At 44.0% G+C, this 15001-nt stretch overlaps 1 protein-coding gene across 1 annotated transcript in view; it reads left to right on the forward strand.

The window, feature by feature from the left end:
- CNTN6 (contactin 6) overlaps window positions 1-15001 on the forward strand; it is a 78179-nt gene that overhangs the window by 41026 nt on the left and 22152 nt on the right. Inside the window, 2 exon segments of the mRNA XM_030956667.1 lie at window positions 1606-1735; window positions 2707-2856. Of these exon segments, the coding sequence (XP_030812527.1) occupies window positions 1606-1735; window positions 2707-2856 (280 nt within the window).

A 15001-nucleotide genomic window follows, 5' to 3' on the forward strand; every position in this document is an offset into this window, starting at 1 on the left:
AGAGCCCAGAGGAGGCTCCAGGATGATCCAGGGATGGAGCAGCTCTGCTGGGAGGAAAGGCTGGCACAGCTGGCATTGTTCCCCTGCACAGGAGAAGCTTTGGGCTGAGCTCAGGGCGGCCTTGCAGGGCCTGAAAGAAAGATGGAGAGAGAGTATTTACAAGGGGTGGAGTGACAGGACACAGGGAATGGCTTCAAACTGCCAGAGAGCAGAGTTAGATGGGATATTGGGTGGGAATTTTTCCCTGGGACAGTGGGCAGGCCCTGGCACAGGGTGCCCAGAGCAGCTGGGGCTGCCCCTGGATCCCTGGCAGTGCCCAAGGCCAGGCTGGACACTGGGGCTGGAGCACCTGGGACAGTGGGAGGTGTCCCTGCCATGGCAGGGGATAGTTGAAGGGAAACTTTAAGCCCTCTCCAACCCAGCCCATTCTAGGATTCTGTGACAAATGTTCAGCACTTCACAAATCCATTTGAGGTGCTTGTGGCTGTTCATCAAACACTGGAGTGCATCCCCAAACTGTGCACTCCAAACTCCTCCATTCCTGCTCCAGAGGCAGGAGAACCAGGCTAAATGAGAAGCAGCATCCTCCCCGTGATATCTGCTGTTCCAGCTTGCACTTGGTGATGGGATTTATATTCCCCCTGGGTATCTTCCAAACTCATCTGTTTGGGGGAATGTTTTTTTTTTTTTTTTCTCCTCCTCAGTGCTCCACTTTGCAGCACAGCTATTATTGTCTCCAGAGGGTAGTAATTGTAAAATCACAAGATATTTAGCTTTAAGTTATGATTGCAGCATGAAACAGGCTTTTTTCTGTTTTCCAAAGCAGAGCAAGTAAAACTTCTTTTAATACACCAAATTCCAAGCTCTGGTCCAAATATGCCCACTGTGCAGCTGCCTCAATTTCAGCAGAATTGCTGAAGAAAGTTGATGTGTGTAGAAATCCAGGCCTGGAGGAGGCACATGCTCTCCTTGTGCTCTGAGCAGCTGCCTGGGGCTTTCCAAGTGGAATTTAAGTGTTGGCTCTCAGTGGAGCTTTTCCAGTGGCTCATTTCTCTGTGACTCAGGGTGTGATGATGTTCAAAATGTTCCTGTTACTGGAGCACCGCTCCTGTGGAGCTTTCTGATCAACCTGGGGTTATCACCATCAGATTTGTCTGGTGGGAGGACGGAATGTTGTCCCACCAGCCAGGGATGAGGTGCTGCCTCTCAGGATCCTGGTGGAAGATGCTCCAGGCTCCCAGTGTGGAGCATCCCTACAGGGAGCTCATTCTGTGCCACCTTCATGGAGAAGGATAATGACAGATTCCCAACTCAGCAGTGCAGGGAAACACATGGAAAACCTGGACAAACCCACCCAAAGCCACTGCTGCAACATGTGCCTGGATTTCCTGAGCAGCTGGAAGAGCTCAGAGGGCTGGAAATGCAACCACCACCACACAGAGAGGTGCACATCCCATTTCTGATGCACCCATCCTCATTGCTCCCAAGAAAACAACATTTCTGCTTCTGAATCCTGATCAGGTGCATCAGTGAGATACTAAAAAACCTTTTATTTGTTCACTCATTGGCTTTGTCAATGTTTTTTCCTTGTTTTTCTCTTATCAGGAAAGAATTCAAATAGCAAATGGGACTCTCCTCATCCCCATGCTGAATCTGTCAGATTCAGGAATCTATCAGTGCGTGGCAGAAAATAAATATGACACCATTTATGCCAATGCTGAGCTGAGGGTGATTGGTGAGTAAATGTCACTAAAATGTGCAGGTACCAGTAAAAAGGACCCTTGTTGAAAAAAATTTGAATTTAAGAAAAGAGGAGATGAAACCTGGCAGTTCAAACCTGATATTTCTTTCCTTTTCACCCATATAGAAATGTGGTTTTTTTTAGTTTAATTTCATGGCTTGTTTGGGGAAAGAATCCAATCCATGTATGATCTTTTTTTATTATCACATATACACCAGTTTAATGAATGCTGTTTCTCGCTTAGTTTGAGTTATTAATGGTTATTCTGCAGGTTTTTAAAGTTATTTCAGAAAGCAGGGGAAATAGTTTTAGCTATAAACAAAAAGCATATGGCAAATATGGACATAAACAAGAAACATGGAACAAGGAATCCCATTAACGACAACCAGAGATGAACATGAATGGAACTTGCTCATATATTGTAAAAGTGTTCTGTTCTAGACTTCAAAATGTAAAGTTTGCTCAACAGCCAAATATCGGTGAAGCTGGTAAAACACAGACTTCAGGAGCACCCAATGTCTTGTGTTTTCTCCTCCAAGAGTAAAATTTCACATAAGCAGCTGGAAAAATAAACATTTTTTCAGAAAACAGAGTAGGTCTCTAAAAGAAACAGAGTAGAAATGTGCTTGTGACAGAATACTCTCTGCAGATGAATATATGGGGCAGGATCAGGAGTGTGAGGTTTATCCTGCTCAGATAATCTTGTTTTCCATCATGGATGGACCAGTTCTCCCAGCCTCCAGATTCCCTCAGGAAAGTTTGCCAAAGCACACATTTCTAGGTAGACAGCTTTAGAAACAGAATTAGAATTCTTTGGTACTTAGATGCATTTTTAATATTAGATTTAGATTTACTTTTGCAGAAATCTGAACCCCAAAACAATCATTGAACCTTCTGGCTGAACTCAAAGAGAAGAATTCGGCAAGTTCCTTTAGTAACACCTCTTCTTCTTTCTCTCTCTTTAGCTGCGGCCCCAGATTTTTCCAGAAACCCCGTGAAGAAGCTGTCTGTTGTGCAGGTTGGAGGGGAAGTTACGATCAGATGTAAGCCCAGTGCTTCTCCCAGAGCTGCTGTTTCCTGGAGAAAGGGCTCGGAGGTTCTGCGCCACAACAAAAGGTACGGGCAGCACCCAGCGACTGGGCCGCTGGATTTCCTCTGCTTTGACATCATTTAAAGCTGATTGACGCCCAGCTGGCTCAGGATTGCTTCTGGCAGCTCGTTGATGGGAATGCCAGAGGCCTCTTTGTGTTTAGGGTGGCCCTGGAGCTCTGTGGGTGCAAAGCAGGGTGAGCTCGGGGCCGGAGTGAATCCCCGCGGGCGATGATCGCGTGATCCGTACATCTGTGCTCAGCATCCCTTAATCCATGGCCAGCCACGGGCTGGAGGGAATCAGCTTCACCAGGAGACAGCCAGGGAGGTGGGATGTGCCCCCAGGCTGGGGCAGAATTGCTGTGCAGCTCCACAGGCTGTACAATAACCCCCGGCCCCCAGCCTGTCACTCTGTTCAGGCAGGACTGAGCTGCTGGCCCAGTGACCCACCCTTGCCAACTGCTTTGGGTCAGGTGGGCTTTGGTGAGGGCAGATTCCTTATTGCTGAGCTGCCAGAAAGCATCTCCATTATTGTATTTCAATGCCCTTAGGTACAGGGTGGAAACCCAGGGCACAGGGAATATTTCTGTGTCTGCTCTGGGGTGCCCTGAGCCCCAGGGCAGCACTGACTCTGACCCTCATCCATGGAGAAAGTTTCAAGATAGACTGGAATCCACAAAAGTGTGAAATAGATTGTAGAGAGCAGTGTAGGTGTGTCACTTGGTGAGAAATTAAAGTTTTGGGATTTTTAGGATGTCGTGGATGGAAGCAAGATGGAGGGCACAGGGTGTTGGCCTGGGTTTCTTCTTCATGCTTCTTCTTCCTCCTTCTCCATGGGTTTGGGTGGCATTTTGTAATTGGGCAGAAAAGTCCCCATTGCAGCTCTTTGGGATCAGTTATTGGGTTAAAAGGGAAAATAATCCAGGTGTCAGTTCTTAATTGGATAGTTTAGTCTTAAAAGACCTTGGAACAAGAGATTGTTGGCCATTTTGTGCCTTCTGATGAAAAGCTGCTGAACTCAGAGTTTCTGATAAGAAATAATAAACACCTGAGTCCAAACATGAACCACCACCTCAAGTGCCTCCAATCCAGACCCAGAGAAACTGATAGCACAGGGTGGGGTTGTTGGGGTGGACAATCCCCATGGAGTTGGACTCTATGATCCCTCTGGGTCCCTTCCACCTCAGGCTTTTCCATAATTCTATAATTCCGCACTAATGGCAATTAAATGGGGGAATATTAAAATCAAAGGGTCTTGCATACAATATCCCTCATTTCTGTCAGTAACATACAGGCCCGAGGACATTTCCATACACAAATGGAGACAGATGGATGAAATGGGCAGCAGTGTCTTCAGAAGTGCTGAGAATGTCTGAGAGTCCTTCTCAGCATCTCTTTCAGCTCACAAATATAACAGCAACCCTCTCTTGTCACCTTCTGTTGTCAGCCTTTGAAATCTATAATCAGTAATTCATGAAGCTCTGGCAGCTGAGCACCAGATTTTCACACAGGACCACTTGCTCAGCGAGGTTACTTTGGGTCACATCAGACTTAAAATGATGAGAATTCTCTAAAACATTATCCCAAACTGTGGCACACAGAATTGTTTCCCAATGCCACGCTGCAGGGATGTACAATAGAGATAAATCACAGGAGTATTTATGAAAGAAGGCGCAAATCTGAGAATTTTGCATAGGTGCTGGCAGTGGAACAGAGAAATTTGGGTGAGCAATCCATCCCATGGCCACAGAGAACTTTCCAATGGCTTTTCCCTCCTTTAGTAGTGGCCATTTTATTCTCATTTTAACCACTCACGATGGAAAACACTTTTCTAACCAGTGTTTAAACAAATTTTTGTTTGTCTTCTGATTGTATTTTGATTGTATTGCCTATTCCAGAGGCTGAACTAAGCCTGGATCTTGAGGTTCCACTACTCTGATATTCCCCACCTGATTTACTGATAAAAGAAATATTTACACACTCCTTACAGTATTTACTTGTGCTCCTGCATTAATTTACTAACAATAATTCTGAGCACACTGTAATTTCTGAGTATCCCAGAAGGCTCCTGCTGCTGGGCAGGAGCAAATAACAGGAGCAGGATTTACAAAAGAAACAGAATTTAAACTCTCTGCATGCACATTATTGCCAGTGTGGCCACTGGTGCAAAGTGGAATTTATGAGGCTGTTTGATTATTAAATGACAAACTGGCTAATGCCGTGGTTTAAAAAGGATGGGAGATAAATCAGCAGTACAGTGTTAGTCCAGAGATCTCCCTGACAGAAAACAAAATGAAATAAGGGTTTGTGTGGCTGTAAAGTACATGGCTAATTAAAGTGCTGGAATTACACATAAAAAGAGAGGGAACATGGTCTGCCTTTCTCCACAGATATGATTAAACCCTGACAAAGCCTGTTTCTGCTCCCGTTTTATCGTGCTGCAATTATAACCTTTATGGGCTCTTTTATGGGCCTTTTTTAAAATATTTGGTAGGGTTATAGTTGCTAAAAAAAGGGAAAACCAATCCCTTCCAGTTCTGTGATGGGCTCATTCTTAAATAAGTCAGACCATGCAGCTGCTTTTAAATTATTTAGACAAATTTAATCTTTTGTTAAAGAAATCATGAAACCAGACCTATTCTACCCAAAGGGGAAAGAATATTCCTTTATTTTCATCTTTTTCCTTTCACTCCTGATAATAGTTTATTCCTGATAGTCCTGAATATGTGGTAACCACTCTCCCTGATCAGCTGAACTCTTGATATCAGAGGAGATTACATTAAATTCGGTTTGTAAGTGTGTAAAGAGGTGCGCTAAATAGAAGCACTAATTATTAGATTTTCCATAGTAATAGATCCACAATTAAATATTTTTTAATTAGATTTCTTTTGAGTTCTTGAGGTAATTTTTAAATTTACAAAGCTGCAGTATTTGGGCCCCTGCTCTCTGAAAAATATCTTAGAATTTTTTGAAGGGTAATTTTCTGGGGTTCAGCAGTGAAGGTTCTCAGCCCTCAGTCCCCTTTTCAGGGCAGAGTTTTCTCCAGCCCCATTTGTCTTTCCCCTCTTTTCTGTGGCTCAGACCCACCATTGCCCAGCTCTTCAGCAGCTTGTCTGCTCTCATTTCTGTAAAACACTTCATTGCACTTGAAGCACACATGTAAATCCTGCAGAAAATGCCAAGATAATATTTTTTTTAAATGTTAGATGGTGAAATAAAGCCTGAACATACCGGTACCAGATCTGCTTATTGTTCCCAGCCCTCTCCTTTGAGTGCTTCCCTTCCAACTTTTCAGCAATAACTCCATTCCACCCTTACTGGCAGGGCTCAGGCCCTGAGTAATGGGATTTATCCATGGTCCATGATGCTGGCATCTGAGAGAGGGAATTCTCTGGGGCAATTATCCTCCTTCTTTGGGTCAAAAATCTGCAGAAATGGGGTTTGGGGAGCAATGCCACTTCTGCAAGGGACAGCTGTTTGGCCTTTGTGGAATAAAGAACTTTTCCTGGCATGTGCTGGGGGTTTGAGCTCAGAGTAGCAAGGAAACACAACAAAAGCCAAGCTTTGTGCTCCAAACTCCCTTCCCGTGGAGTGTGACACAGATCTCAGCTATTTTCATGTGTGTCACATCCTCAGTGCATGCAACAGGAGTTTTCTTCATCTCTCTCCTCGCTTCTATCCCCTCGTATCCAACTGAGGAATCAGAAGAGAAGAAAGGAACAATTCATATATTAAATAAAACAAATTTTGAAGTCTAGACACCGATCTCATCGCAAACGTCTTTATGCCTTCAGTGAATTCAGATTTGGGATTCTCATGAAAAACTTCTTTTACAAAAATTCCTTTTGATGGAAGCATTTTAATGGAAAGGAATTGGGCCTGGTTTTGCTTTGCCAGAGAGAGGTGCTATTCCCCCAGCCTGGGCTGAGCATCCCCAAGCCCTGCAGTGAATGCATGGAAACATATGGGATTCACTTCGCTCGGAATTTCAATGAGGAGAGCTGAGGGAAAACTGAGAAACGAGGTAGGCCGGGAGAATGCATTAGTCATATACAGCACTTTCCATGCATTAATAATCAGTAATAAGCAAATATTCATAATTTAAATTGTTTTTGGGGGCCTGGGCAAGAAGTGCATTTAGAGATCATAAAATATGCTCAATACTTGTTGGCTCCTAGTCTTGCTTGTAGGACACAGCTTAGTCCCAGCTCTGTGAGGGATGGGAATGGATCCTCTGCCATAAATACAGCTGGTGAATTCTGTGTCCTGTGGCACTCTTGGTTCTGGTGTTTTACACTCAGGTTATTGCCATTAATCTGAGGAAACATGGGAAAACAATGAGGTGGGAAGCTGCATTTCATAATTTCCATGGAAAGTGAGTGGAGCGGATGTTGTGATGGGTGGGGAGATTATCTGGAAATTGCTGAGTTCCTGGAGGATCTGGGAATTGCTGAGTTCTTGGAGCTGCCCCTTGGAGCCCAGGCTCAGGGGTTCTTCTGCTGCCAGGGGAACAGCCAGGACCCAGCAGGTTTCCTTAGGATCTGTTCCTTAGGATCTGTTCTCCCAGCACTCTCTGATCCTCCCGTTGCTTGTGCTTTTCTTCTGCTCCTCCACTGCTCACAGCCAGATTCCAAAACCAGCAGCATTTTAACACATTTTTTTTTTTTTTTTTTTTGTGGTTGTTATTTGGGAAAAGGATTGTTTTGTGTCTGTGGAATTAGACAAATTAATATTAGACAAATTAGAATTAGACAAACAGGGAGTTAAAAAGTCTGCAGCTCCTCCTGAGGGGCAGCTCCAATTTCTGTTCCCTGGGACAGGGAATGGCTGGAGTTGTGCCAAGGTTGGATTTTTTGGGAAAGGTTCTCCCCCCAGAGGGTGCTGGCACTGCCCAGGGAATGGGCACAGCCCCAGAGCTTCAGGAAAATTTTGAAAACCCTCCCAGGGATGCCCAGGTGGGATTTTAGGGTTGGATTCTAATCCTTGTGGGTCCCTCCCAGCTCATCTTGTGCTGTGATTATTGGTAAACAGGAGAAGTCCTCACTCAATGCCCTGATCAAACACAAAATGCATTGTCTGTGAAACAGCGTTTCAGCTCCAGCCAATTTGAGCAGAAATGTGTCAGGACAGTTCAGCAAACTTCAGGGAAACATTTCAATTACCAGAATGTCAATGCTGTTGGTTTAGCTTCAGAATATCCGTTATCCTTAAAAATAAATAAAAAAAATCTGCTTGGGGAGGAATCAAGACCAAATGGATAGAAAATTCTAAAATTTGCACTAGTCTGCTAACAAAGGAGGAGATTGATGGCACTTGACTATTCTTTAGCTGAAGTCAATATGCAGCTTCAGGGAGTTATTTACTTGTTCTTGGCAGGTGCCTCCCTCTCAAATGAGACACCAAACTTAGATGGGCAAAGCTGAGGGAATGAAATCCATCCACAGTGTCTGAAAAAACCACAACTGCCTTGAAGTCAAAGCAGATGAGTGGCAGAGGCAAAGAGGAGCCAGGCTGCTTAGTGCCACAAACCACCCTGCTTTCCTCACACCCTGCTTGCACATAAAATACCCCAGATATTTGCATGCAGGTGCAAAGTTCCATATAAAATCTATTTTTCTTATGATATTCCAGAATTATTTACTGTTCTATTCCCAGCTTTCTACAGCAATGCAGTTGGGTGACTAGCGCTGGGATATTAATTTTACTATTATTTTATTTTTTAAGTCTGGTTTTTGAAGCCTGGATTAAGTGTGTCTCTGTTTTTATCCTCCCTGCTTTTCCACCACGAGGAGTTTTGCATAGCTTTGATGAGATGCCTTAACCCTTCTATCTTATCAGTGTCTGTGTGCTTGTAAAGAAGTTCATTTCTTATTTTAGTATTTAAATAGAGCACTTGAAGTGTGGGCACCAGCAATCGGAGCAATTCCAGCTATCTCAGACACCACTGCTGAAAGTCAACACGAATACAAATTAAGCTTATCTGTTGATGAAATCCCACTTTTGCCTGGAGAACCAATGGGATTGATTCCACCTCTGCTAAATTTGATGAATCACTTCAGCTCCATTCCTTGCTTACAAACAGATTGGCAGGAATCAAAAGCACAGATTTACCTGCCTGCTTCCAGTGTTTGGTCTGAAGTTACTCTTTAAGACTTGAAAACTCCTACAGAACCTGGGGTTGCTGTTTAGAGGTGGTTTTTATCTCTGAAACCCCGGTGTCGCAGCACATTTGGTGCTAACCAGACAAACCCCACCATCACACCATTCCCCAGGGAATGCTGAGAGCTGCAGGAAGTATTTTCTAGCTAAAAATATCCAGTGGTCCTGGTTTCAGACAGAAAAGAGAAGGGAATTGCAGAGAACTGGGAGAGGCAGTTCCAATGTGTTTACTGAGGATTTATTTGCTCTCAGCAGGGAAGTTTGTCTGGTTTTGGGGGTTTGTCTGGTTTTGGTGTTGGTTGTAGGCATTTTCCAGTGCCACTGGATCTGGGAGGAACATGGCACAGGAATTACCAGAACTGGTGATTTTTGCAGAAAAGAAGTTTTACAACCAAAGGGTTGTGAGAAAACACCCCAAACTCTCCTGAAGTGCCTTCAGTCTTTCCTTCTCCATCTTTCTGGTTATTTTGTTCTTGTTCCCCACGCTGAGAGTGAAGGCAGGGGAATGGAAAATTTGACTGAAAGATGAGGAGGGAGATAAGGAGAAGGAAGAAGGAGCACAGATGATGGGAAGAAAAAAAGAAACACTTTATGTTTCCTTCTTTGTCTTATTTTTCTTTGTTTCTCCCCTTTCTTCTCCCTCTGTTCTGTTTCCATTTGAAGTCAAGGCGCTGCAGAGTAACGAGGAGGCAGGAGGGAACCCCCATTGCTACCTGACCCAGGCAGCAGCCAGAGGATATCGGTGCAGGGGAAGACAGGAAAAAAGGGTTTTTCCTTTCTTTTCTCTCTTCTTGGAGAGTTTCACAAGGGAACAAGCCAACAAACCTAATCTCACCCTGCACTGCTGAGTGCCCAGAGCCAGTGTTTAGCACACCAGGTAATGGGAGCATGGAGGAAGTAAATGAAGCAGATGTTCTCACATGAAAAAGAGGATTTATTAAAACTCCCCTCTGCAGGACACCTCTCTAATGCAATTTGAAATTGTTCCCACTCATGTTACAGCAGCCTTGTTTAGGTGAGCCTTTCCAAGGGGCTGTCCTGCATGCTGAGATGTCCCAGGAAATCTGTCACTCTTCCCTGTCACAAGGAATTACAATAATCCAACCCCCAGTGAGTGTCAGTGCTGTGCCCTCTCCCCCTTCCCGCTCGTGTCCTGTCCCTGCTCCATGCACATTTTCTGATGGATGTTCAGGATTCCATCCAAAGCCAGATAATCTCATTGGATTTTTTTTCCACTGAGCAGACTGGGAATCAAGATTCCTAATTAGGAATTTGCAGGAAAAAAAAAGTAATGAGAGAATTCTACCTTCTGTGCTTCTCTTCCAGTCCAAGTTGTGCTGCCATGCACATCGTTGCTGCTGATGGTATTGCTGCAGCATCCAAAACGCCAGTGTGGGATGGAAAATAGGCACCAAATTTGGAAAACATGCATCAGATTTCAAAAGAATGCCCCAAATTTGGAAAACATGCATCAGATTTGGAAAACATGCACAAAATTTGGAAAGCATGCACCATATTTGGGAACCATGCACCAGATTTGGAAAACATGCACCAAATATGGAAATCATGCACCAAATTTGGACAACCTGCACCAATTTGGAAACCCCCCCCAATTTGGAAGGCAACCGGTCCCATTTTAAAGCATGCACCATATTTGGAAACCATGCTCCAAATCCGGAAAACAGGCTCCAAATTTGGAAAACCTGCACCAAATTTGGAAAGCATGCACCAAATTTGGAAAGCATGCACCAAATTTGGAGAACATGCGCCACATTTGGAAAATACACACCAAATATGGAAAACTTGCACCAAATTTGGAAAGCATGCACCATATTTGGAAAGCATGCACCATATTTGGAAACCATGCACCATATTTGGAAAGCACCTGAACCAAATTTGGAAAACCTAAACCAAATTTGGAAAACCTGAACCAAATTTGGAAAACATGCTCCAAATTTGGAAAGCATGCACCATATTTGGAAAGCATGCCCTAAATTTGGAGAACAGGCTCCAAATTTGGAAAACCTGCACCAAATCTGGAAGGCATGCCCCAGATTTGGAAAAAATGCCTTGATTTGCTGCACAGGCACCAAATCAAAGATTCAGATGCCCAGAGTTCTCAAGGAAAGTGTGACATTGGAGGGAACAGGTCAAGGTGTGTGCGGGAGGTGATAGAAAGGAGATTGATTAACAAAGAACCACAGAATGTCCCAGGCTGGAAGGGATCCACGAGGAACATCAAAGTCGAGCTCCTGGCCTTGCACAGGACAATGTGGTGGGCACAGGGACTGCAGCCAGGCAATTTCCAGGCATGTTGAGCAAAGAATCTTCCAGGAAGGGATTTATGGATTTCTGGGGTCTTTTGGAGTGGGAAGGGGTCATGCAGTGAGAGCACTGTTGAAAAGCACCTTGAAAGATCTGTAGGAGGCCACAAACAGCTCTGGTTTAGGATTTTTGGGAGACAAAGGAAGATTGCTCTTTCATTGCTCCTTTTCCACAAGAGCTAAAAATCTTCTCAGATTTTCAATGAAAGAGAACTCTGGAAAAGGAAAGGAAAAGCTGAAGGGACACACACAAATGACAGAATGTGAATAACACATCAAAAAGACAGAAAGTTTCTGTGCAAGGGTGTGGGTTTGGGGCAGTGCACCACATCCAGTCCCCACCATTGTCACTCAAACTGGGCTTAAATTCACCAGCCCAGGGAGGATTGTCCCAGGTTTCCTGCAGGTCCAGGGGGAGCCCAACCAACAGGCACAAGAAATCAGAGGTGATGGACCTAGCTGGATGGGGTTTGGAGCAGCCTGGGGTAGGGGAAGGTGTCCCTGCCCATGGCGGGGGTGGAATGGGATGAGCTTTAAGGTCCCTTCCACTCCAAACCACCCTGGCATTCTCTGACTCTATTTTGGAGGTTTTTTGGTCTCTGATTCTATTCCAAAATTTCTGAAATCCAAGCAGGGCCATGCTGGTGTCAGCTGCTTGTTGTCTGGACAGAATTCTGTAAGCTTACCAGCAGGTTTTATTGTTCTTGTGCTCCTGAAATGTGTTCTGACAAGGAGAGAGGGAAGCAGCTTCCTGCAAGTGAATGGAACTCCCACGCAGATGGCAATTCAGGGCCTTCTGTACTGGTTAAATTCCACTAAAATCCCATATTAAGGGCTTAGTTTTACATCTGGAGTGAATTTAGTTGTGTGAAGGGCTGAGTCAGAGCTCCTGATAGTGCCTGGATCATAAAAATGATGATTAATGGTGGGATTAGAGTAGTGGCAGTGTGGACATCCCGTTCTGCACTGGAAGAGCTTTTGTCTGATATAGCGGAGTTACAAAAATTTCATAAAACCAGCAGAACTTGGAAGATAAAGAAATTGGCAGCTGTTCCATTTGGCAATTCTGCTCCTTTTCTGCTTTTCTTTCCCATACACACAGAGGTGCTGTTGCCCAGTATTCCCTGGCTGCCAGCTCTGGGATGTGTCACTACAAGACATTTGGGCACATTTGGGTGCTTTTGTCACTTTTTTCCTTTGGCCATCGCAGAGGAACATCTGCCTCACATTTAATCCTTGAGTGTGTTACAGACAGGGCAAAACAATTTTTGCTATTTTATGTTAAAGGCAGTAGCAGCTCTTGAAAATTCTGTGTTTTCTCTGGAATCTGTATGATGGAGTACAGCTCAGTTCAGATGGCTGTATATATTTACATAAATAAATATTTGTGGTCCCAATTGCAGGGATTTGATGTAAAAAATAATTCTATTTTTAGGAAGAGGGGAGAATTGTAAGAAATAGGATGGAAGAGTTCTAGCGTCACATTAAATAATTTTTAATAATATTATTTTCTGCAATATTTTAATAAGACTATTCAGCTGGATTGTGTAATTTTGTTTTGATCCAAATAGTTAAAAGATTATAATGACATTTATTTGATTTCCAGTTAATTGTCAGTCAACCCTGAAGCTCATTTATATCAGCATGCAGATAAGGAAAATCTTTTAAGCGCAGTTTATTAAATGGCAACACTATTAGCATACAAATTATGCTCAGAATAGAATAAACAGGTACAAAGATCATTAACATATGATACAGACAGTCAGATCTCAGATGGGATTCAGTGGGACCTTTTCAAAAATACCAGGGCTGTCAGCAGCAGGGACAAGTCATTCACTCAGCCAAACTTTGCTCACATTTCCACCTGCATAAATCACTGCTAATTCCGAGTCGTTTGGGAGTTGTGCTCATCTTTCTGCCCCTCACTCACTTCCCTTTGTAGTTTTTAATGCAGCCTCTCCTGCTCCTCAATCTTGGTAAAATTAGAGGAGTCAGATATTGTCTCAGTGTCTGGCAGCATGTCTGGAGAAATTTATAAACAATATATCTCTTTGCACAGCCTGGAAATAAAGATGGGGTTTGCTCCTGAGCAGCAAAGGGAGGCTGAGCAGACATGGTTTCAAATAGGATTTCTCAGATAATAAAAATTACTTTGCCTCTGATTTCATCAGATCCAGATTCCCCTCTTTTTATCAGCACAGTGCCGTGATGAGGCTTCAATAAGGCTGGGAGGTGTCAGATGTGAGAGCAGACAGGAGACAAGGAGAGGGAATCTTTACAAAGTATCAGGGTTACTTTATTTGGAAAAGAATTACACCCTTGAAGGGAGAGCTGCCCTTCTGGCGGTGCTGAAAGCTGCAGAATCCACCCAGTTTTACACGGATCCAGCTCAAGATTTTGATGGGGATTTCAAAGCCCTTTGCTGTTTGAATCCATGCATTTCATATCCATGAATTAACATCCCCCTCTCCCAAAAACAGATTGGCTGAACAATGCAGCAGTGCACAAAGCTACCCCTGCTGCACTTTTAAATCTAATGACTTGACACTTCTTTCTTTTCTCAGATTTTATTTCTTCCATCAGCCTTGTTAAATACATATTATTCTTTCATGCTCTTAAGATCAAAGCAAATGGCCATCAACAATCTTTTGTTCACACGAGACAACGCGCTCGGAGATGGTTTGTTTGGCCTGGTTAATTAAAAGCTGTACCTATCATCCCTGCTTGATTTCTCAAGTTCTTTACTTAAAAAAGTATGTGTGACAATTTTAATGAGCTCTCACCTCTTCCCCACAGCCTCTGGCTTCTGCACAAACTTTGCAAACTCTTCTTTTTGAACATCACACGGAGCTCTGGCTCCAGCAGATCCCGGGGAAGCTGTTTGTTTTCCCTGCCTGCTCATGGTGCTCATCTCGTGATGGAATCACTCAGAGGGGAATTTCAATATTTATATCTGATGGGTTTAAAGTAAAAGAGGGTCAGGTTAGATTAGGAATAAGGAAGAAATATTTTACATTGCTGGTGACAAAATGCTGGCACAGGTGCCCAGAGCAGCTGGGGCTGCCCCTGGATCCCTGGCAGTGCCCAAGGCCAGGCTGGACAGGGCTTGGAACACCCTGGGACAGTGAGAGGTGTCCCTGCCCATGGAACTGGATGATCTTTAAGGTCCCTTCCAACCCAAACCATTCCACAATTCCATATGGAATAATATTCCTGTGTATTCCCAACTCGCCCTGGTGTGAAGGAACTTTGCATGAATAGTCACAAGTGGATTTTCATCTCTTCTTTTGCTCCCAGCAGCTTGGATTAATTGAGCTGCTCACCCTGAGGTAGCACCAGGCAGGAGCACAGGAGAAAGCAGGACTCTGATCAGGATTTAAGCACTTTGTAAATCAGAAATGCCAGCCTAGAGTTAGGCTGGGCTTAAGCAATCCCTTGGTGCCTCAGAGCTTTATGAATTCATCTGGGTCCTGAGTTCTTCCTTCTCCTCCTTCTTTCACAGCTCTGCATTTATCAGATCTGCTTCACATCTTGTGCTTTTGGGCCCTTGACAGGCACTTATTTACTTATTGAGAGAAGTCCAGTTCTCCTGGCAGACAGAATATTCTGCTTGCATTGTCTTGGACAAGTTAAACTTTTCTGTCTCGTCACAGCGCTTGGAATTACCTTGTCTTGTGATGCAGCTGCT

The sequence above is a fragment of the Camarhynchus parvulus genome, chromosome 12, assembly GCF_901933205.1.
Source record: "Camarhynchus parvulus chromosome 12, STF_HiC, whole genome shotgun sequence".
Classification (NCBI taxonomy): domain Eukaryota; kingdom Metazoa; phylum Chordata; class Aves; order Passeriformes; family Thraupidae; genus Camarhynchus; species Camarhynchus parvulus.